General features: G+C 35.0%; 1 protein-coding gene across 1 annotated transcript in view; it reads left to right on the forward strand.

Moving 5' to 3' along the window:
• The window catches only part of MARCHF7 (membrane associated ring-CH-type finger 7), a gene marked incomplete at its 5' end in the record, with an annotated part of 38672 nt that overhangs the window by 2416 nt on the left and 12440 nt on the right, over positions 1-23816 (forward strand). Inside the window, 4 exon segments of the mRNA XM_079131787.1 lie at positions 11880-12075; positions 14000-14167; positions 15689-16787; positions 19040-19209. Of these exon segments, the coding sequence (XP_078987913.1) occupies positions 11880-12075; positions 14000-14167; positions 15689-16787; positions 19040-19209 (1633 nt within the window).

A 23816-nucleotide genomic window follows, 5' to 3' on the forward strand; every position in this document is an offset into this window, starting at 1 on the left:
ACCAAAATAAAATCCAGAAATTACTTGCAAGCATCCAAAAAAACAAATGAAATAAAACTTTAAAAATGTTTATTAATTCTTAATATTAGTTCAGTAAATTTGGGGGTTTTCATTAATGCTATTTTCAGTTGCTTTAAATTGCTTACAGTCCTTTTCCCACCTCCAGCAAATTGTAGCTGAGCATGGTGACACACACTTTTAATCCCAGCAATCTGGGAAGCTGAAGCAGGAGGAGCACAAAATTAAGGACAGTGTGGACAACTTAGGAGTACTCTGTCACAAAAATAAAATAAAAAGGCCTAGAGACATAGCTCAGTGCTTACCTATCATGTGCTAGGCTTTGGGTTCAATCCCGAGTACCTCAAATAAATAATTACAGGAATAGTTCCAGTAATAAACCAACCCTCTTTATCCTGCTTTGGTTTTTTTTTGGCTTCAATTTAAAAACGCAAATTCTTTTCCTCTGCTATAAACTTGTAGTGAGTGGCTTCTTCATAAGCTATTAAGATTAATTCAAAGAAACAAGACCACAGGCACTTAAAACAGTAGCTCCTGGAACATAGGAAGAACCTCAGACATTACTAGTTATATTTATGATAATTGTTATTTCTATTACAATTGCTTTCTGGCTTTACATTAGTTTTAGTGGATAATATCTCTAGAGAGTAGTATGATATTATCCAAATATTTAAATTACATACCACATATTTTGTTTTCTTTGTCTGAAGATTACTCAGCAAAATTTATTTAATGAATGAGAGACTTTTTAAATGGCAAAGAAATCACTTTTTTAATTGCCAAGGTATTTTAAACAGCTATTCAATGCATAAAACTCCCCTTATCTCAACCACTTAGTGAATCTGAAATTTCAGAAAGGAGGTTCAGGTCTAGGGCATGATAGATCATTTTTAACTATGGGTATCATTTTTAGTTATGGATAGCATACTATGGAAACACTTTATATAGTTCTTGACATTTTATAGAAAAATTTTCACTTAATTTTAAATAGGATGAATATTTTCATTATTTATAAGTAAAGGATCTGAAATCTAGAAAGATAAATAAGTGATTTCCCCTAGTTAGATAATTAATATGTAATATGCTTAAGCTGAAGAATCTAAACCTTTGGGATAGCATTGTGTCTTTGGAGGTTCTAAGTGTAAGGGATCCCACAGAAACCACGCCGGATATGGGAAGTCACATAAGGGAGTTTATTAAGGAAAGAGTGAAATGAGAGGAAAAGAAAAGGAATGAGAAAGGGTGTGCGCTAGAGAGAGTGTGAAAGCTAGGAGGATAGAGAAAGTGAGGAGGAAAGAGAGACGGATGAGAAAAGATGGCAGGGTAGCTTCAGTAAAGCAGTTGAATTCCCCCAGGCTAACAGGGGACCAATAATGGAGAAGGATACTTGCAAGCTGACTGATGAACCAATAGCTAGCTAGGATGTTCACAGACTGACAGTAGTTGGGAGTCAGGGAAAATGGCTGCACCCAAAGGTGGGGGGAGCAGATTTGTGCATTACACTAAGTTCTGAAAAAAATTGGTTTCCTCAATATCTTTTTTTTTTTTTTTTTTTTTTTTTTACGGTACTGGGGATTGAACTCAGGGCCTGGTGCTTGCAAGGCAAGCACTCTACCAGCTGAGCTATCTCCTCAGCCCTTCCTCAATATCTTTCTTTTAGTTCTCAGCCACTTACAAGCTTTGGCTTCACTTGTTATTAATCATACTACTGATATTTTCATTACTACATCTTTAAATTTTTATCACAGTTTGGTTGAAAATTGTGATTATCCTCTCTTCTTCATAACAGAATTGTACATGTTTTGAAAATAAAATTTAATTCCTATAATTCATGTTGTTAAATATAAACATGGAGTATTCTGTGAATATTTAGTTTTGTGTGTTACCTTTATATATTTCTCTGCAACTTAACTGGAGCAACCACTAATGTAGCTGCAATTTCTTGTTTTGCTAAGAGGTTTCTTTAACTTAGAATAAAACAACAGGCTTTTTATGAGATTCTTGGTGTGAGTGTTGCTTTTTTATTTTATTTTATTTTTCTTTCTTTATGCAGTTTGGGGTTTAAACCCAGGGCCTTGATCATCATGCAAGGCAAATGCTCTGCCACTGAGCTATATAGATGCTTTTTAAAATGACTCATATTTCTTTTTAGTCTGTATATCAACTACCATTTGAAAAAAATTACATATTTTTGCATAGTATGTTTTCTCCAGGATTAAATGAACCAGTGGTTTGTATGGGGGGAGGTTGTTTTTTTTTACTCTGCTATATTCAAGTGTAGATTTTAAGGAACTAAATCCATATATATGTATATTATTACATAATATATTATTATAGTTATATATAGTATATATGTAAAATATTATTATATATATTAACAAGAAAATGAAAATCTTTGTGCACTGTGATCAGGAAAAATACCAAGAGTGGTTTAAAGGTTTTTTTAAAATATTTTTTTAGTTGTAGGTGGGCACAATATCTTTATTTATTTTTATGTGGTGCTGAGGATTGAACCCAGTGCCTCACACATGCTAGGCAAGCACTCTACCACTGAGCCAAAACCCCAGCCCCGAGTTAAAGTTTTAACATTGATAAGCATTAAATAAACCCTGCAGTTTTTGTGTTTGCTTGTTGTTTTTGTTCATATTTTTGTTTGGGGTTGTGGGGGATGGAATTTAGGGTGTCCTGCATACTAAGACAGGCTCTCTATCACAGAGCTGCACCCCCAGATATACATGAATGTTTTCAAGTTAAACTTTGAACCAGGATATTGCTCAGTGGTAGAGCACTTCAGTAGTATGTGAGTGGCCCTCAGTTTGATCCCTGGCACTGCCAAAAATTTAAAATTCAAAAAAGGTTAAATCTAATTTTGGGTATCCAGATGATCACAAGAAAATATAGCTAGCTTTATAATGTGTATTGTTCGTAAGGAAAGATATCCCTTCCTTAGAAGAAGCAAAGTTTGGTAATGTGGTCTGAGAGTGCAAAGTCCGATGATACAGTAGATATAGGAATTAGAATTCCTACAGTAAATGCATACTTAGTGAAATAGTTTTTTGGCAAATCTTAGTGTAAGCAAAAGACATGATGACAAAGTAAAATTCAATGAAAATAGTTTTTCTATACATTTTTTTTAGTTGTTGCTGGACCTTCATTTTATTTATATGTGATACAGAGAATTGAATTCAGTGCTTCACACATACTAGGCAAGCACTCTACCACTGAACCACAACTGTAGCCCCTGAAAATAGTTTTGTAAAGAGAAAACAGTGATCAAAATATTTTCCTTTCTGGTAATCTTCTGTGGATCCAGCTATTGTACCTACTTGTGTCTTGACTCCAAGTCCGTCTGTCTAGTGTAAACATGAAGTTTCTTACCTAGGTTTTTTTTTTTTTTTTTTTTTTTTTCATAAAGTTGGACATGAATGGATCCATATATTCTTTTGTGGGGGGTACTAGGGATTGAACTTGGGAACTTGACCACTGAGCCAGGTTCTCACTGAGTTGCTTAGCATCTTGCTTTTGCTGAGGCTGGCTTTGAACAGGCGATCCTCTTGCCTCAGCCACTGGAATTACAGGCGTGTGCCACCACATCCAGTTTGGATCCGTATATTCTTAAATATATTTTTTTACAAAAATTGAGAGAACTACCCATACTAAACAGAAACTAGAATATAGGTTTCTTCCACATTGGTACAGAGATGGATACTTTATCACATGAATTTTTAAAAAATAAAAAGCTCAAAGTTCTTAATTGTTGCTGGTGGATAAGATAATTTTGGTCTGGAAAATTTTCAAAGCAGGATTTATCAGTTGTTAGAGTCTTCATGGAAATGAAGAGCCCAGGAAAAGTATGCCATTCTTTGCTTGCTTCATTTACTGTGTCATTTCATTAAGAATCTTTTTAAAAATTGCTTTACCAAGTTACAATTTCACATTCCATGCATTTCGCCTGTTTAAAGTATACAGTTAAGTGTTTTTTAGTGGATGTACAAGAACACCACACCATCAGCACCACGGTTGGGTTTTTTTTGGGGGGGATGTGGGGGGGTGATGTTTGTTTTGCTTTTGGTAGTGCCAGGGATCTAAGCCAGGTCCTCATGCATGCTAGGTAAATCCTCTAACACTGAGCCACACCCCCAGCCCACCACAGTTAATTTTTGAACTTTTTATATCACCTCAGAAGAAATCCCATAGCCTTTAGCTATTGTTACACTGGGCCCCCTTCTCTTCCGCTAGTACTGAACAGCCATTAATCTAGTTCGTTTCTGTATATTTCCCTATTCTGGACCTCTTTGTACATAAGTAGGAACATATACTATATAGTCTGTGACTGGCTTCTTTTGCTTAGCATGTTTTCAAGTTTCATCTATGTAATAGCATATATCAGTTTTTTTTTTTTTGACTGAATAATATTTCACTGTATGGTTATTCCATATGCTTTGTTTATGAATTCATCTGCTGGTGAACAAGGGGCTTGTTTCTTTCTGGTGACTTATGAATAGTGCTGCTATAGACATTCATGTTCAGGATTCTGTGTGGACTTATATTTCCATTTATCTTGAGTATACACCAAGAGTGGAGTTGTAAGTCTTGTAAAATCTTAGGTTCAGTCATTTGAGCAAGTGCCAGATTATTTTACAAACCAATTGGAATATTTATCTTTCCCATGAGCAGTGTATATGAAGGTGAAGGATGGGATCTCTCCACAACTTCACTGAAACTTATCTTGCTTTTTTAGATTCTAGATCCCTAGTGAGTGTGAAGCAGTAGCTCGTTGTGGTTTTAGTTTGCATTTCCCTGGTGGTTAAAGATGTTGCAAATCTTTTCATAAGCAGTTGGCCTTTTATACATCTTTGGAGAAATGCCTGTTACCTGTTTTGGGCATTTTTAAATTTGGTTGTCTTTTTTATTGAATTGTAAGTGTTCCTTATTTTAGATTCAAGTTCCCTACCTATTATTTATATGATTTGCAAATGCTTTCTCTTTAAGGTTCTTTACTATTGCACTATTTTAAGAGCATTTGTGCTGAGAACATTTTTTTAAATATCCATTGAAGTAATTTTCTAAAGCAAATATTGATTAATACAATAGCAATAGCAAATTTTTTCACTGATTATTCTTCCAATAACCTTCTTGTTGGAAAGGTAACCTGAGTAAGTATTACAAAGGTAAAGATAAAATGTGAATTTCATTTTAGGTAGAAGGTAGATACTCCCTTTTTAATAAAATCTTTATTGAGTTAAAATTCATGTATTATATAAATTAATCTTTCATATCTTAGGTAGTCTTTTGAAGTGGAAGTAACTCATAGAAAAATGTTTACTCCAGGAGTCAAATCTGTTACATATTCTGGGTAAAGCTCAAAATACAGTAAGAAAAAAAGAGAATGCCATGAATCTCAAATGGAAATCTTATTTTTAGTGGGGTTTGTTTGTTTTGCTTTTCTTGTGGTGCTGAGAATCCAACCTGGGACCTTCCACGTTCTAAGACAAATACTCAACCACTGAGCTACGTCCCTAGCCCTCAAATGGAAATTCAATTACCTTCCATTCACTTCTAAATTTCATATGTGTACTCATAGGATGGAGACAGCAAAAGTAAAAAGAGTGGACCTCATCAGAATAAAAAAATTTGTGTGTATCGAACAATACCAAGAGAATGAAAAGACAGCCTACAGAATGAGAGAAAATATTTGCAAAAATGTATCTGTCAGGGATTTGTAACCAGAATAGAACTTTTATGACCAACAGTTAAAAGACAACCCACTTTTCAATTGGTAAAGAGCTTGAATAGACATTTCTCCAAAGAAATAGCCAATAATTATCTGAATAGATAATCACCATCAGTCATTAGGGAAACACAGAACTATAGTGAATACCACTGAATGCTCACTGGAGTGGCTAAAATAGGAAAGATGGACAATAATAAATGTTGGTGACGATAGAAAAATGGGAAACCTCATAAATCGTTGATGAGATTGTCAAATGGTACAGCTACTTTGGAAAATCATTTCATGTGTCCTCAAAATATTAAACATCAAGTTATTGTGTGATCAGTTATTTAACGCGAGAGAATTGAGTGCCATGTCCACCTAAAATCTTGTGCATGAGTGTTCATAGCACCTTTTTTTTATATATATACAGACAACGTGCCTTGTGTAGCCTGTAGTATAGTTCTTTTTTTTCTTGTAATGCAATAATTCATATTCATATATCACTTTAGAAAAATATATTCACCCTTCTCTTGTTTGATGTTAAAGACAATGTTTGAATTTGCCATAGCATCTCTGGATAAATTAGGGAATGGCTATTCTGTGGTTTATTAAAGATTTTGCCTTTGATCTTTTCAGCAAGATTTTCTTTGCAACTTGGGGTTTCAACTGTGATTTTTTTTTGTAATTTGGATTTTTTTTTTAAGAAGGAGATTCTTTTTTTATTTTTACAGACTGCGTTTTGATTCACTGTACACAAATGAGGTACAACTTTTCATTTCTATGGTTGTGCACAATGTAGATTCACAACATTTATGTAATCATACATGTACATATAGGGTAATAATGTCTGTCTCAGTTCATTATCTTTCCTTCCTCCACCCCCTCCCACCCCATTTCCCTGTACACAATCCAGAGTTCCTCCATCTGCCCCTGTAACCCTGGTTATGTGTCATCATCCACTTGTCAAAGAAAACATTCGGCCTTTGGGTTTAGGGACTTTGCTTATTTCACTTAGCATGGTATTCTCCAACTCCATCCATTTACCAGCAAGTGCCATAATTTTATTCTTCTTTATGGCTGAGTAATATTCCATTGTATATATATAAACCACAGTTTCTTTATCCATTCATCAATTGAAGGGCATCTAGGTTGGTTCCACAATCTAGCTATTGTGAATTGAGCTGCTGTAAACATTGATGTGGCTGCTTTACTGTAGTATGCTGATTTTAAGTCCTTTGGGTATAAACCGAGGAGTTGGGATAACTGGGTCAAATGGTGGGTCCATTCCAAGTTTACTGAGGAATCTCCATACTGTTTTCCAGAGTGATTGTACCACTTTGCAACTCCACCAGCAATGTATGAGCGTGCCTTTTTCCCCACATCCATGCCAGCATTTATTATTGCTTGTGTTCTTGATAATAGCCATTCTAATTGAAGTTAGATGAAATCTTAAGGTGATTTTGATTTGCATTTCTCTAATTACTAGAGATAATGAGCACTTTTTCATATATTTGTTGATCAGCTGTATATCTTCTGTGAAATGTCTGCCCAGTTCCTTAGCCCTTTTATTGATTGGGTTCTTTGTGGTTTTGGTGTAAGGTTTTTTAACTTCTTTATAAATTTTGGAGATTAGTGCTCTTTCTGAAGTGTGTGTGGAAAAGATTTTCTCTCGCTCTGTAGGCTCTCTTTTTACATTGTTTCCTTTGCAGAGAAAAAGCTTTTTAGTTTGAATCCATCCCATTTATTGATTCTTGCTTTTATTTCTTGCACTCTGAGAGTCTTGTTAAGGAAGTCTAGTCCTAAGCCAACATGATGGAGATTTGGGCCTCCTTTTTCTTCTATTTGGTGAAGGGTCTCAGGTCTAATTCCTAGGTCCTTGGTCCATTTCGAGTTGAGTTTTGTACAGAGTGAGAGATAGGGGTTTAATTCATTTTACTGCATATGGATTTCCAGTTTTCCCAGCATTATTTGTTGAAGAGGCTGTCTTCATTGTAATTTTTTGGCACCTTTGTCTAGTATGAGATAACTGTACTTATGTGGGTTTGTCTTTGTGTATTCATAGCACCATTGTTCTTTTTTTAATGTTTTTTAAAAATATTTTTATTAGTTGTTGATGAACCTTTATGTATTTATTTGTATGAAGTGCTGAGAATTGAACCTAGTGCCTCACACATGCTAGGCGAACGCTCTACGACTGAGCCACAATTCTGGCCCTGCACCATTATTCTTAACAGCCCCAAATTAGAAACAACCCAAAAGCTACTTTTTTATGCACAAAACAATATACTTTGAAGACATACCCACTGATTTAATTGGGCCTGAATAATTCTAGATAGCAGAAGACAGGAGATTTATTGTTACATGAATTTTCAATATTTTATGTAATTGTTAAAAGGATTTAGAGGGGATCTGGGCAAAGTGTTTACACTCCTGTCATCCCACTGATTCCAGAGACTGAGGCAGGAAGCAAGTTTGAGACCAGCCTCTATAACTAAAGAACTTAGTGAGACCCCCGTCTCAAAATAAAAAGAGAGTGTAGCTCAGATGTAGCAAACTCCTGGGTTTGGTCCCCAATGACACCAAAAAGACAAATAATTGAGGGGGCTATCTAATTACTTCAAGCTGAAAATTTTGAACAGTGAACAAATTTGAATTGGTAGGAACCAGGAAAAGGTTTGATTTTTGAATTTAAACCACTAGCAAAACTGGCCAGGATTTTCTCCCATTTGTGTACTGTAATTTTCTGTGTCTAAATCTATAAGTATAAATGTAGACTTCATAGGCTACCATTTGAGCTGACAGTCATGAAATTGTTTCATAAACAATGATTGTGTCTGTAAGCCTTTAGTGACTTCAGATTTCAAGTATCTGAGATGAAATGTTATTTTATGAAATCTACTCTGCTATAGTCAACATTTTTAATGACTGGCATGGTCACGTATCTCATTAGTAGCCAGTATCAAAAACTATGGAGTGATTTTAGATCCTTAACATTTTCTCAAATTGTCTCTAAAGTCTGATGACTTCTTTACGTATTAAATCTAATGAATGTTTGAATCTTTTATAATTGCTCTGTTCCCGTTACTTTGGTCACTGGGACATATTTCTTGCAATTCTAATGGCTTCCTAATTTGTTTCTTATTATATATTCATTCCACCTATTTCATCTTTTACGTTTCTCTTTTTGTGAAGGAGTTTTCTGATGGTAATCCTTCCTTCCATGATTCCCAAAGCCATGTTTGCCAGAAGTGCTATTCAATAAGTTTGTATAACCCATGCAAAATGAGAAAAATAATGACAATTTATAAAGTTTGCACAAATATATCCAATTTAAAACACCTTTATTCTGAATTTCATCCTTCACATTTTTGTAGTCTATTTAATACCCTTAAAGTTTAGCACAGATATTACCAAAGTGATCTACAGATTTGATGCAGTCACTTTACATAACAATGACATTCCTTACAGAATTCTGAAAAACCTGTCCCAAAATTTATATGGAAGAACAAAAGACCCAAAATAGCCAAAGGAATTCTAAGCAAAAAGAACAATACTGGAGGCATCATAATACCTGATTTTAAATAACACCCAATTGCCTAGCACATATGAAGCACTGGGTTCAATCCTCAGCACACATAAAAATAAGTAAATAAAGGTATTGTGTCCATCTACAACTAGAAATTTTTTTAAAAAAATTAAATAGCTTCTTCATTGCAGAGGAAACAAGTGAAGACAGAAATGGGAGAAATCTTTGCCAACTACTCTTCCGACAGGATTAAACAGATAGCCCATTTAATAAGTGACAAATGAATCAAAACATGTATTTCTCAAAAGAAAAAACTCAAATAACCAATAAATATGATAAAAGGTTCAGCATCCTTAGCAATCAGGCAAATGCAAATCAAAACTACACGGAGATTTCATCTCAAGAGTACGAATAAGTCTAGCCAGTGTCCCAGTCCTGTAATCCTGGTGCCTGGGCTCAGGGGGCGCTGGATGAGGCAGGAGAATGGCAAGTTCAGAGCTAGTCTCAGCAAATTAGCAAGGCCCTAAGCAGCTCAGTGAGACCCTATCTCTAAATAAAATACAAAAAGAACTGGTGCTCAATGGTTAAGTGCCCCTGGGTTCAGTGCTCAGAAACACCCCCCCCCCCCCGAAAAAAAAGAAAGTACAAATAATAAGAAATGCTGGTGGGGATATGGAGAAAAATGAACCCTCTTATACTGTTGGTGAAATTGTAAATTAGTACAACCACATATGGAAATCAGTATGGAGATTCCCCAAAAACTAGGAATGGAGCCACCTCACCACATGACCCAACTATACCAGTCCTCAGTATTTGTCCAAAGAAACTGAAGTCAGCATACCATAACAGCACATGCATACCCATGTTTATAGCAGCACAGTTCATAATAGCTATGTTATGGAATCATCCTAAGTGCCCATGAGTGGATGAATGTGTAATGAAAATGTAGTATATATATACAATGATGTTTTATCCAGCCATAAAGAAAAACAAAATTATGTCATTTTTAGGAACATAGATGGAACTGAAAAGTAGCATGTTAAGTGAAACAAGCCAGACTCAGAATGTTAAGGGTCATATGGTTTCTCATATGTGGAAGGTAGAAATAGGGATTTTCATGAAAAAAGAAAGGAGACCAGTAGAGTAGGGGGATTAGGGTGAGGGAGAAATGGAGGGGAGGTAATAGACAATGAAATTGACCAAATTACAGTGAATCTCTTTTGTATAAATGATAAAACATCAATTTTTTAGAAGTTGGGCAGGATTAGGTAATAGTTCCTTTTTTTTTTTTAAATCTGCCAGTGGCATTCTTTTCAAATTTTAAGTTAAAACCGTTTTAACTTTGATCTGTGACATCCCAAGGTATTAGAAACACTGGCCTAGAGGATATTGACACCTGAAATTATTTGGTTCTGAGATAATGAATTTAATTTCTCATGCCACCTGTAGTTCATTCATTGTGTCTCTGTAGATTCCTTGGTATAGAGGCTTATAGGGCCAAGTTAATGCTAGACTGAAGAGTGTCATAAAAGATTGATGAAATCTCTCCACATTCTTGATCTTTTAGCTTTGCATCTTGTGTTTTTCCATATATGTACAAACTTTATTCTTCATTGTTAACCATGAACTGTGATAGAATGGTTTATAGGTACATTTTCATGTTGTTTGGCTCTAATATCCTTCATTTGCCTGCCCAATAAACTCCAATTTTCACCTTCTCTAAATCCTTCCCTACCTCCAGCAGACACTCTTTTGTAAAACTTTCAACATACTATTTATTATAGTATTTACTTGTTTTTATAATTATTTTTTACTTGTGTGTTATGTGTACTATAGTTTGTGGAGCACATTTAATTAAACTGCTTAACCAGTGAAGTAACTGGAGTATTTGTACATTATGATTAACGTTTGTTACAAGTTTTAATTTGTGTTCACATATTTATATGTTAAAAGAAAAAAGTGAGCTAAGAGTTTTTATGTATGTATTTTCGTTTCTTGGCTCACTGGTGAATAAATTCCAAATGCTAGAATTTTCATATTTAACATAATCATAATTAGTGTTGTCTGACTGTATTCCTGACATTGTGAATCAGATCAAAAATAAAATTTTTGTGTTTTGCTTTATTTCTGCTGGGGATCAAACTCAGGTCCTCAGATGCTAAATGGGAAACTGAGTGTACCCTCAGTTAATAGGTAAGTTTTTCATTACTTGAGAAATCTCATTTTCATAGTAGGGTATTCTTAATCAGTTTATGTCAGTGCCTTTATTAAAGGTATTCTTGTCTGCTTTTATGAAGAAAAAATATTCTCAGAAGATTGAAATATTTAACCAGAAAAAATGGTTGTAAAGTATATGCTCTTCCATGTTTCATAACCAAGTGTGTATATACAATTATAAAGAGAACTTGCTGTAAATGAGATTGATAACCAGCAAAATAACAATTATATTGTAAAGTGATACATGGGTAGAAGGAAATAAAATCTAAGAAAAAAACCATATGGTAAAAAATCGATACTTGTGGAAATAAATTGTCCCTTGGGAATTTATTAGAGCATAGGTTAAATTTAATATTGAATGCAAGCAAATTTTGTTTCTTTAAAACTTCTTAAATTTAACAGTCTACATCAGCATCAGCATCAGCATCACCGTTTCAATCTGCATGGTATAGTGAATCTGAGATAACTCAGGGAGCACGCTCAAGATCACAGAATCAACAACGGGATCATGATTCAAAAAGACCTAAACTTTCATGTACAAACTGTACATCTACCTCAGCTGGGAGAAATGTTGGAAGTGGTTTAAATACAGTATCAGGTAAGAATTACTCAATTTCTGTAAAAGTCACTGTACATATATTTTGAACTAAAACCATTTATTGTTCTTAGGTTTGGAATTAAACAAGAGTTTCATGTAAGACAGTGGTTTAGAAATGTAGTGATCTGCAGTTTTAAATCTGTGCTAGAACTGAGATAACTCTCCATTTTGCATTTTTCTACATTTGGTACAAATGTTAAAGGATATTAACAGATATTAATTCATTGAGCCAATAATCAGATTGGTTAAAAGTGACATGCATGTATGTGCTAGTTTTTATGGGAGATAAATTTTTCAAGTATTATTAGGAAAGCCAAAAGTACTGATACATGTTGAAAATACTTCTGAGGCATATTTTTGGAAATGAGAAACATTATGGTATATGAGGCTTATTTTCAGAAAATATGGAAACTCAGCCAGGTGTAGTGGTGCATCCCTGTGATCCCAGGACTGAGGTAGGAGGGTTGCAAGTACAAGACCACCTTCAACAACTTAGGGAGAATCTCAGCAACTTAGCAAGACTCTCTCAAAATAAAAAACAATAAAAAAATTAAAAGAATGTGGCTCAGTAATGGAGCACCCCAGGTTCAATCCTCCGTACCAGAAAATAAAATAAAATAAAGAAACTGGAAACTCTTTAATTAAAAAATGGAGTTGGTGCTGTCCTAGGAAGAATTCTATACAAGGAATTAGTTCTGATTCTAGCTATCTGACTAGAATGGCATTAGGCAAGTTACTGGGATTTAGATAGTTTGTCCATAAAATTCCATGTCTGATATTTTATACTCTGAGACATATATTTGTTGTATAAATTGATATCTGTTATAGAGAGAACAAAGAGGTTTTCTCCTCATTTATACTCTTTAAATTAAATGTTAGTGCATCAGATTGTTTCAAAGGGAGACAAACTTGTGGTAACATAACTGGAGATAAAATTCGTAAAATGCTCATGTATTGCTAATTGAATGAGTGTGAACGGTTCATTTCTATTTTGATAGGCAGGACTGCCTTGGGAAACACACTGCGCATATGAAGGATATTAAAAGTACTGTATAGGATGGGTAAGAGCAGACTGGCCTTAACTTTATAGAAAAACACCACTGTGCAGAGGTGTATGTTTTCTTCTGCTATGTGAAGGCACAGCATTGTACATAGGACTTTTTCCCTTAATTAAGGCTATTAGGACTAGGAAAGGAAGCCAAAATTTCAAGATAAATAGTGAGATAAGAGGTTTGAGACAATTTTTATTTTAAGTGAAATTATATTGAGTAAAATTTCGAAAATAATTGCAACAATATATTCTTGAAATAAAGAATGAACCAAATGTAGCAATAAAAATATTTGTGGGACTGGGTATATAGCTCAGTAGTAGAGGGCATGCTTAGTATGAGTGAGGCCTTGGGGTTCAACCTCCAGCACCCCCCCTCCCAAATTTTTTTTTCCCTGATAAAATTATATTGTAATCTGTAATTAAATTTGCATGTCAAGATGGCTGTGATTTGATTTTGACAGTTTCCCAACATAATTTTCATTGACTATGAATTTCTGCCATCTTTGGCAGATTTGCCTTTTTTTAGCATGTTTACATTGTAAAATATGTTGAGGAGGTGACTGAGACACTGACATCATGTATAGGGATAGTGTTTTAGTGTTAAGAATGTGTTTATTGTTTACCATGTGCAAGACCATGTGTTCATTGCCCAGCACCAAAAACAAACAAAAAAAGAATGAGTAGGGGGAAAAATTAAGTGATTAGTTCATTAGCGAATAATTTATTTTGCTGAATTTTGTTTCTGGTTGCAACTAGGTAACTGGGGGTTCCCGTAATAATTAACAGTAACCTCCCTCTGTATTACAGAAAACTAACTGTTACCAAAAATCTTGAAAATTTTATCTAAAATAAAACTTGTTCAATTAATTTAAGATTCTTCTTGGAGACATAGTCAAGTTCCCAGATCTTCATCATTGGTACTTGGTTCGTTTGGAACAGACATAATGAGAGAGAGGAGAGATTTGGAGAGAAGAACAGATTCCTCTGTTAATAATCTTATGGATTATAGTCACCGAAGTGGTGATTTCACAGCTTCATCGTGTATGTATAAACTTCCATTGTAAAGTACAGCTTATTTAATAATGTTGTGTTATCCTCTTTATCTATGCCACTTAAAAACAGTACAGAGGAATAAATGAATTAAATTATATGTCCTTGTGTGGATTTCATACAAAATAGTATTATAATGTTCCTTTACTTTTGTGGGAGCAGTGATGGGGATCAAACCCAAAACTTCAAGCATGCCAGGCAAGTAACCACATCCCCAAACCATATAATATATTTTATTGTACTTTATTTGTTGTTTTGCTTTCAAAAATGTAAACAATGTGAGTATTCAGATTTTATCTGCCTTAAGTTTTTTTGCTTAAATTTTTCCTCATAAAAATGTATACGTTAAAAAGTTAACATGAGATAATTTTAGCCAATTTGTAAGATATAACTTAATAAGTAACTATTTGATTAAATTCTGAAATGGCTAAATGTTGAAATCAGCTATTTTTAAATTATTTATAACGAGTATGCCTCTCTTCATTAAATTCCTGTAAAGACATGTACAGTTTCTATCAAAGTTCATAAATACAGCAGACAGAAATGAAGTTTGATTTACATAAAAGAGGAAAATACATTTTGTTTATAAAAGTTTGGGTTATTTTAAGTAATCTTCCTGGGGTGCTTTATTGAAGACAAAAACATCTTTTCATCTGCTTGACTTTGGTGGAAGGATCTGTAATAGACAATATCAACGGCTTCTAAATTTGGGGATTAAAAATAGAGGACTGAAATAGATTTAATTCCTAACAGTTCGTCCTTTTATGAGGCTCCATGTTTAACACAGTAGTAATGGAGCTCTCCTACAGAGTATATAGCTAACTGTTCTTCACAAAGAAAAATTCAAACCTCCAGTTAAAGTACATTTTTTTTTAAAATATAGATGCTGGAACTGTACTGCCTCAGTTCCAAGCAATATTCAAACTTTTTTTCTAATGAACAACCAGACATCCAAACCGTTGCTGTTAACTTAAAAGACAAAAGATTAGAGACATTCTAGTTATTAGCATGGTTTGTCATAGAATTAGAAGGGTGATAATATTTACATAAAGTAATTTTTGTGTTTATTGCATGTGGTAAGAAGAATCTCAAATAATCTCCCTAGAATGATTTTGCTTTTAATCATTTTAAGTGTCATTTAGATTATATTATTTGGTCTATTTAAAATTCCTTATCAGTTTATATATTTAGAGACTTCTACCTTCATTTTCTGGTAATAAATTCAACTGCTTAGTCTTCATACTGCTTTCATTAGCTCATGTATTCTTTCTTTTGAATTTGCAGTGTTGACTTTACATAGGTGGTACTTTATTCTACCAGTATGAATAAGAAGAGAAGTAAGAATAAGAAGAGAAATACAATTTTTTCTCTAGTGTAAAAGCTCTCTAGTTATAAGATAGCAGTATTCAGCTCAAATTTAATGTTTCATTTTGTCAGCAAGTAGTTAATAAATGCAAATTTAATAAGATTATTTCATATAATTGGTTACCTTTCCTTCCTTTCAAAAAATAGATGTTCAAGACAGAGTTCCTTCTTCATATTCACAGGGAGCAAGACCCAAAGAGAACTCATTGAGCACTTTACAGTTGAGTACATCATCCACAAGCCACCAGTTGCCTTCTGAACATCAAACAGTACCAAGTTATAGGGACTCCAGTAGAAATTCTTTAAGAAATTTTTCTCCAAGAGAATCAGAATCTGTTCGAAGCAGTACACATCCTGGATTTTCTTATACTTCAAGCAGAGATGAAACCCCAACCATAAACAGTTCAGAAAGAGTTGGTTCATCTCAAAGATCATTTCAGGAATCTTCTGACAATGAAGGTAGACGCACGACCAGAAGATTGCTGTCACGTATAGCTTCTAGCATGTCATCTACCTTTTTTTCACGAAGATCCAGTCAGGATTCCGTGAATACAAGATCATTGAGTTCTGAAAATTCTTATATTTCTCCAAGAATCCTGACAACTTCACAGTCTCGGAGTAATGCAACATCACCTTCTGAAGTTAATGATAGAGCATCTGAAGCTTCTCAAGGATTTCGATTTCTTAGGCGAAGATGGGGTTTGTCTTCACTTAGCCAGAATCATAGCTCTGAGCCTGATTCAGAAAATTTTAGCCAGGAATCTGAAGGTAGAAATACAGGACCATGGTTATCTTCCTCCTTTAGAAATAGATGCACACCTTTGTTCTCTAGAAGGAGGCGAGAGGGAAGAGATGAATCTTCAAGGATAACTACCTCTGATATACCATCTAGATCTCATGTTTTTAGAAGAGAATCAAATGAAGTAGTTCACCTTGAAGCACAGAGTGATTCTCTTGGGGCTACTGCCAACAGACCACAAGCAGCTGGAGCATCAAGCAGTGCTTCTACAGGTGGCTCCTCATCAGATTCTGCTCAAGGTGGAAGAAATGCAGGAATAGCAGGGATTCTTCCTGGTTCCTTATTCCGATTTGCAGTCCCCCCAGCACTTGGAAGTAATTTGACCGACAACGTCATGATCACTGTAGATATTATTCCTTCAGGTTGGAATTCAGCTGATGGAAAAAGTGAAAAAACTAAAAGTGCACCTTCAAGAGATCCAGAGAGACTACAGAAAATAAAAGAGAGGTAAATCTGAATATTCATCTTAAGCCTATACAGGTAGAGCAAATTAGACAAAGAACTTTTTAATTGTATATGGCTTCTAATAACATTGATAACCTGAAATTCCTTCCCAAGCATTTACATCTATATGATGGTACTGTCTCACTTATAGATAAATGGAGAGAATTAATAATGAGGTGTAGGCACTTGGAGTTGTGAATTACATCAAGAAATAATCTAATGGTTATTTTTAACCAATTTAGGGTATATGTACAAACATATTTAAGAAAACAGCTTAGTCTTTTACCCTCTTTCTTGATTTGACTATTACTAAATGGGATTGGTAAGAGATAATAAATCTGTATTAGCCTTTTTTAAAATATATTTTCTAGTTGCAGGTAAACACAATACCTTTATTTTATTTTTATGTGGTGCTGAGAATTGAACCTACAGCCTCACATGTGCTAGGCACTACTGAGCCACAACCCTACCCCTTAGCCTTTACTAAGTTGATTTTGTTTACCATTTACAGGGAATCAAACCCAGTTGCACGCTACAACTGAGCTATATACCTAACCTCCTGCCTCCCCCGCCTTTTTTTTTTTTTTTTCCTTTTCCTTAAAATAGGGTCTCACAAGTTGCCAAGGCCGACTTTGAACTTGGAAATCAGCTCCGTCTCCCTAATCACTGAGATTGCAGGCATTCACCACTTCACCTAACTTTATTTTTGACGCCCAAGTATATATTGAATATTCTTTACATATTAGGATTTATTCATGCATCAGTTTTGATTCAGATCTTAGTGTTTTTGTACAGAAGAAATTTTCTATACAACTTTTCTCTGTAGCTGTCTTCTGTAGGAATGTAGTAACTATTACAATTTTTGCCCTCAAGATTAGGTTAATTTGAGTGCAATATTGTAAATAGAAGGCAAAGCATTGGTTTAGTGATTGTCTAAGAGAAACCGTTATGGACGTGGAGCTCACCAAGAGACCAGACATCACTCAAGGGTTGTAAACAGTAGAGAGTAGACCCAGATGAGCTAGTGCTCTGAAGTTCTGGGCCCTGAGCTGAGGTTACATGAGGCTTTTATAGGAAATTTGACATCATTTTGCAACCATTACAACATTGGTGGGTTTTAATTCTTGACCTGTATGACCAAAGACCATGCACAGGGAATTTATAGATAAGTAGTACACAGGTACAACACACAGTACAACACTTGTGAGTGTGAAGTAGCCTTCAACACAGCAGTAACTCAAAATAAAACTTGAGTTTACCTCCCTAAGAACTAAGTCTAGGAGGTTAAAGTTTAGACAGCATTTAATGGACCTATTAATTAAACCATGTAGCTATATTTCTAGAGTTCAGAAAGTTATAAAGTTAAAAGTTACAGGCATCTGTTGAATCTCTGGCCTTGGAAGCCTGTCACAGAGATATTTGCATTTCAGGTCCTTAAAGATAGCTATTTACAATCCAGTAGTTCCTGGAAAGAGGCTGGGGGGAGGGGTGGCAGATTAACCCTTTCCCCAGGCATTGGTTCTTCATTATAATGTTCTTATAATTTCATTTTATAATCAGGTCTGATATCTCCACCACAAAACAAATTAGGCCCGTACCATCTTTCTGGTTATATAGTTTGAAAAGAAGCACTTTGCGGTTATTTTACCAGAGAGAGAGAGAGAGAGAGCATTTGTGTGTGTGTTTTCATATTGCCTCATATATGAGAATTTTAAGAATCGATCTCCCAAGTAAAAAATAAACTTAATAGGGAAAAAAGTGAAAGGTAAAACAAGTACCATATTTTCAACCTTTCAAAATAATTTATGCTTGGTTGTTTTCTTTGATAAAGCTAGGGCATGAAAGTTTACCTAAAGGTTGTCTCTTTCCACAAATCTTTTGCCCAATTCATTAGGAGACAATACAATTTAGATTACTTAAATCATTTAAAGATAAGTGGTAGAATACCCTATTTCATCTTTAAAAATATTTGTTAGGTCTGGGGACATAGCGCAGTTCATAGAGTGCCTGCCAAGCACAAGGCCCTGGGTTCTATCCCCAGCACCACAAAAAAAAATTTGTTAGAAATTTTTATTCTCAATGAAATGATTTTTCACGTTGATTACTGTTATTATTGTTGCTGCTTTGTTGTTGTTACCCTTTGCTTTTTTCCACTTAGTGTGAGGAGAATAAGGAGAGTTTAGGATTACATATAATTGAAATGATGTTCTTAGATGAGTTATAGCTCTTTTGGGAAACTGTGCCTTCTTTTCTAGCCTTCTTTTAGAGGACTCTGAAGAAGAAGAAGGTGACTTATGTAGAATTTGTCAGATGGCAGCTGCATCATCATCTAATTTGCTGATAGAGCCATGCAAGTGCACAGGAAGTTTACAGTATGTCCACCAAGAGTGTATGAAAAAGTGGTTACAGGCCAAAATTAACTCTGGTAAGATTTACTCCTTTATGTATTTTATTTTCAATTTTTTTCCAAGAGATACACGTATGTATGCAATTTGGCTAAAAATTTATAATTTATTAATTGTTGAATTAGACTTTCCAAATGTTGGATTTAGACTTTTACCAAATGCTGAATTTAGACTCTTACCAAAAGTATCTTAATTTTTGAAGTCTCAACAAAAGCATTACAGAGCATTTGTTGTACTTCATAAATTTATTTATAGTAATTTTTCTGTTTTGCTACAGAACTATTTCTTCATACATGTATAAAACAATTTGCAATTCCTGATGACCCTTATATCATGTAATACACTCACCATTTACCATCTATCTTTGAGAAAGATTTTTGTTTCTCATGCTTGTTGTAATGCTTAGCAAATTAGAATAATATCCATCACAGGGATTCATTTGTTCATTGAGTACCTGTTGTGGAGCCAGGCATGTTCAGTGTCGGGTATACCTTGGTAAATAAGACCCAATAGGCACCTGCTCTTGTGGTTGTATTGACTGATAAAGGAATACCTTATTTACATGAGGATATTTAAAATGATAGCTGAATAATAAGGAACTAGCTGTTCCAGAATGAGAAGGGCATTTTAGCAGAGAGAACAGCTAGTGCAAAAACTTAAAGGTGGGATAACTTAGGTGTATTGAGAAATTGAAAGATGCTCATTATGACTGGTATATAATTAGTGGATGGTTGGGAGGTGTGATACATCTGCAGTGAGAAAGATCATCAGAGGCTAGGTTGTGCAGGACTTTTAAAGATAAATTCTAAAGCTTAGATTTTTACCTAAGTATGATGGGAAACCATTGAGGGGAGAGGACTAAAATGATATTATTTATATTTGGTCTCTCTTTGGAGAATGGATTTTAGGGGGATCAGGAGTAAAGGCAGGGCAATCACCTAGGAAGCTTTTACAGTAATACTGGCTAGAGTTAGTGAAGGCCATATAGGTGTGGTAGTAGTGACAGTGAAGATAGAAATGGATAGATTTTGGTAGGTTTTTGGAGGTAGAATTGGACTGCAAGGAAGACAGAAATACGAGTTTTGGGGCAGGAAACCAAGAGTTCTGTTTTGGACCTTATGCATTTTGAGTTACTTTTTAGGTAACCATATAAAAATGTCAAGTATTCTATTAAAAATCCTGGCACTTTGGGAGAAATACTCAATGTTACAGTTTAGGAACCACAAGGAAATAAATAACATTTAAAATTTTGAGATTAAATAAAGTCTTCTAGTGAAGGAGTAGATATCGAAGACAGGCCCAGGACAGAGCATTGGGATGCCCAAATATTTAATGAGTGCAGTAGAGATTTGAAGAGCAGCCTCTAGCAGATAGGAAGATTGCTAAGAAAACGTCGTTGTGCTGATGACTTCAGACTCTGGAGTGATTTAGACTCGACTGAGGAGAGAAACGGAAGTTATAAAGAGGAGATAGCAGTGTAGCCTGCTTTCAACAAATGATTGCCAGGGATATTGGAGATGTGCAGCTGGAATTAGAGAATCTTAAGGAGTCACATAGTGTTTCAGGTTGGAGACTTCCAGGTATGTGTTTTAGAATCGAGTGGAGAGGGAAAAGAAATCTCTGAAAAGGAGAAAAAACTGGGATCCAGAGCATAAGTTGTTGAATGGTTACCCTTTGGGAGGAGAAGGGATATTTCATTTCCAGAAAACTATTGTAGATATGGGCATTTATCAGTTTATTGGTTTGGTGGAAAGGGTGCACTACTTCCTTCATAATTGCTTCCAATCTCTTAGGGAAATTAGCTTTTTATCTGATTGTGGGGCAGGTTAGATTTTGAAGTGTGGGGGAAATAGCATTCTAAGGCTCTATGGTAGGTTTTCCAGGTAGCAGTAGTGTCCATAAATATGATTTTAGGGCATGGGGTATGACTCAGCAGTAGAGTGATTGACTGTCATGTGCAAGGCCCTGGGTTTGATCCCCAGTGTTACAGAAACACAAATTTCAAATAAGAGTTTAAAGTGAGACCCATGCGTTTTTTAAAAAGCAGTTTGCAGTTTCTTGGATACAGACATTGATTACAGTTTATTGGGCTTGGGTCTTAACTGGGTAAATATCATGAAGGGAGTTAAGGGTATCATTAAGGACATAATTGTGGTTTGATTGTAGAAATTTAAATCAGGAAATGTGTGAGAATATCAGGAAGTGAATAGAAAATGGTAAAGCCAATGTCTTTGAGTCTCAATATTAAAGAGAACTGTCAGACAAGTTGAAGAGAATTGGAATGATTAAATTGTAGGTATGCAAAATGAGAAGATGTTTGAAATGGAGACCTAGGGGTAGTGCAGTAAATGGTCAGGGTATGACCTTAAATTAGGTACCTGAGGTGGGATCATAATGGAAACAAGGATTTGAGTAAATTAGAATCCAAAGTGAATTGTTCTATGTGGATGTTGAAATAACCAAAAAATAAGTTGATAAAGAAGATAGCAAGCTGGACACAGTGGTACACACCTGTAATCCCAGAGATTTGGGAATCTGAGGCAAGAAGATTGCATGTTCAAAGCCAGCCTCAGCAATTTAGCAAGACCCTGTCTCAAAATAAAAAATTAAGGCTGGGGAGATAGCTCAGTTGGTAGAGTGCTTGCCTTACAAGTATAGGGCCCTGGGTTTCATCCCCAGCACTGCAAAAAATAAAAATAAAACAAAAATAAAATAATTAAAAATTAAAAATACTAGGTAGGTTGCTTAATGGTAGTGCTCTGAGTTCAATCCCCAGTACCAAAAAAGAAGAAAGTAGCAAGCTAGGTGTTAAAAGTCATTCACAAATGAAGTTTGAAAATATATGTCAGGAGGCACTGTGATTTATGCATAAAGGTAAAGAGATCATTCAGAAGAAACTGGTTCTTAAAGGAATTTATTGGTGTTAGACCATGAGTACCAGAAGACATATGGAAGTGACTTGACAGGATGAGAAAACTGGGAAAATGAATCAGATTAATAAATGAACATAAGTATAAGATTAAGGGTCTGTTAAGTATAGCTTGGTGGCATAAATATGTTGTGAAGTTTGATAGCAGTGATGTTAATTTTCACAGTCTTTATAGGTGTTAGAGTACCTATTCAAGATGGGGATTAGGTGCCATTGGAAACTTTTTTCCTGCAAATTCTGAAATGTGGTTTTAAGGAGAGAGCAAAATCCTTCCGAGCATGAGTGGGGAAGTAGTCTTCCTTATATGCTTGTCTGAGTCCCAGGCTCTGGAACAGGGCGTTTCTTTTGTAGCTCTCTCTTCTCTTAGTTGTTTGGTGTTATGATAACCTTTTAGGCTTAATTAGTCACTGCCATGAGGTGTTATTAGGAGTCATTAAAAGATTACACATAAAGTGCTTAGCATGGTTCTTGACACTGAGTAAGGGCCCAGCAATGTTAGGTATTACCATAATGAAGAACTTGATTCAACTTCTGATACATTAGCAATTGGATTGTTAGTGTTGAGTGTGGGGGAAAACACAATACAAGTTTTTTTGTTTAAGAACATTGTCTTTTTGGAGTTAGACTAGACCTTTGTCTTCAACACTCAGCTAGCTATAACCTCTTGAGAATGGTTTATTCATTTGTTTATTTGTTTGTTTATGTTTTTGAGGTACTGAGGATTGAACCAGGGGACTCTCTACCCCTGAGCTACAACCTCAGTGTTTTATCCTGTTCTCCTGTCCTTCCTGTAGAATAGGTTGCTTTTTTGTTATTGTTTGGTTTTGGTTTGTTTTGTTTTCTTATTAAGAGCAACTCTTATTTTGGACCCATAGATCTCCAGCCCTTTTATTTTTAAATATGGTTTTCCTGGACTCAAACTTTAGGGGCATGATAAACAAAACACTAGATTGAATCAAGTATGAGAGAAAATGATGCAATCAAGAGACAAGTAAACATGAGATCTATGAGGCCACTGCCAGTGTAACACACAACATGCCATTTTTATAATAAACTTTTTTGGGGGATGGGTACCAGGGATTAAACTCAGGGGCATTCAATCACTGAACCACATCCCCACCCCTTTTTATGTTTCATTTAGAGACAGGGTCTCACTGAATTGCTTAGCACCTCTCTGTTGCTGAGGCTGGTTTTGAGCTCACAATCCTCCTGCCTCAGCCTCCTGAGCCACTGGGATTATACACAGGCACCACCAAGCCCGGTTTACAATAAACTTTTTTTATAATAAACAAAAGAAGTATATAGCAATATTAAGTATGGTATGGTAAATACATAAAACAGCAGCATAGTTGTTTACTAGCATTTTCAAGTATTATATGCTATACATAATGGTATGTATTATACTTCCATGACTGGTGGTGTAGTAGATTTGTTCACACCAGCATTAGCACGAACTCATTGCCCTCTGTTGGACAGCTATGCTGGATCATAGGAATTTTCCTTCCATCATATTCCTATGTGACCACTATTGTATATCATTCTTCTCATTGACTAAACTACATGACTGTATAGTGAAAATCTGATATTATTTGACTACTCATTTTGAGACATTATCATGTACTTCCTCAGATTGGTATTCACCTTTTAGCTATTTTCTTGAAAATACACGTTATTATTACTGTTGGATTTCATGCCAAA

Source organism: Sciurus vulgaris (genome assembly GCF_902686455.1).
Source record: "Sciurus vulgaris genome assembly, chromosome: 3".
NCBI lineage: Eukaryota > Metazoa > Chordata > Mammalia > Rodentia > Sciuridae > Sciurus > Sciurus vulgaris.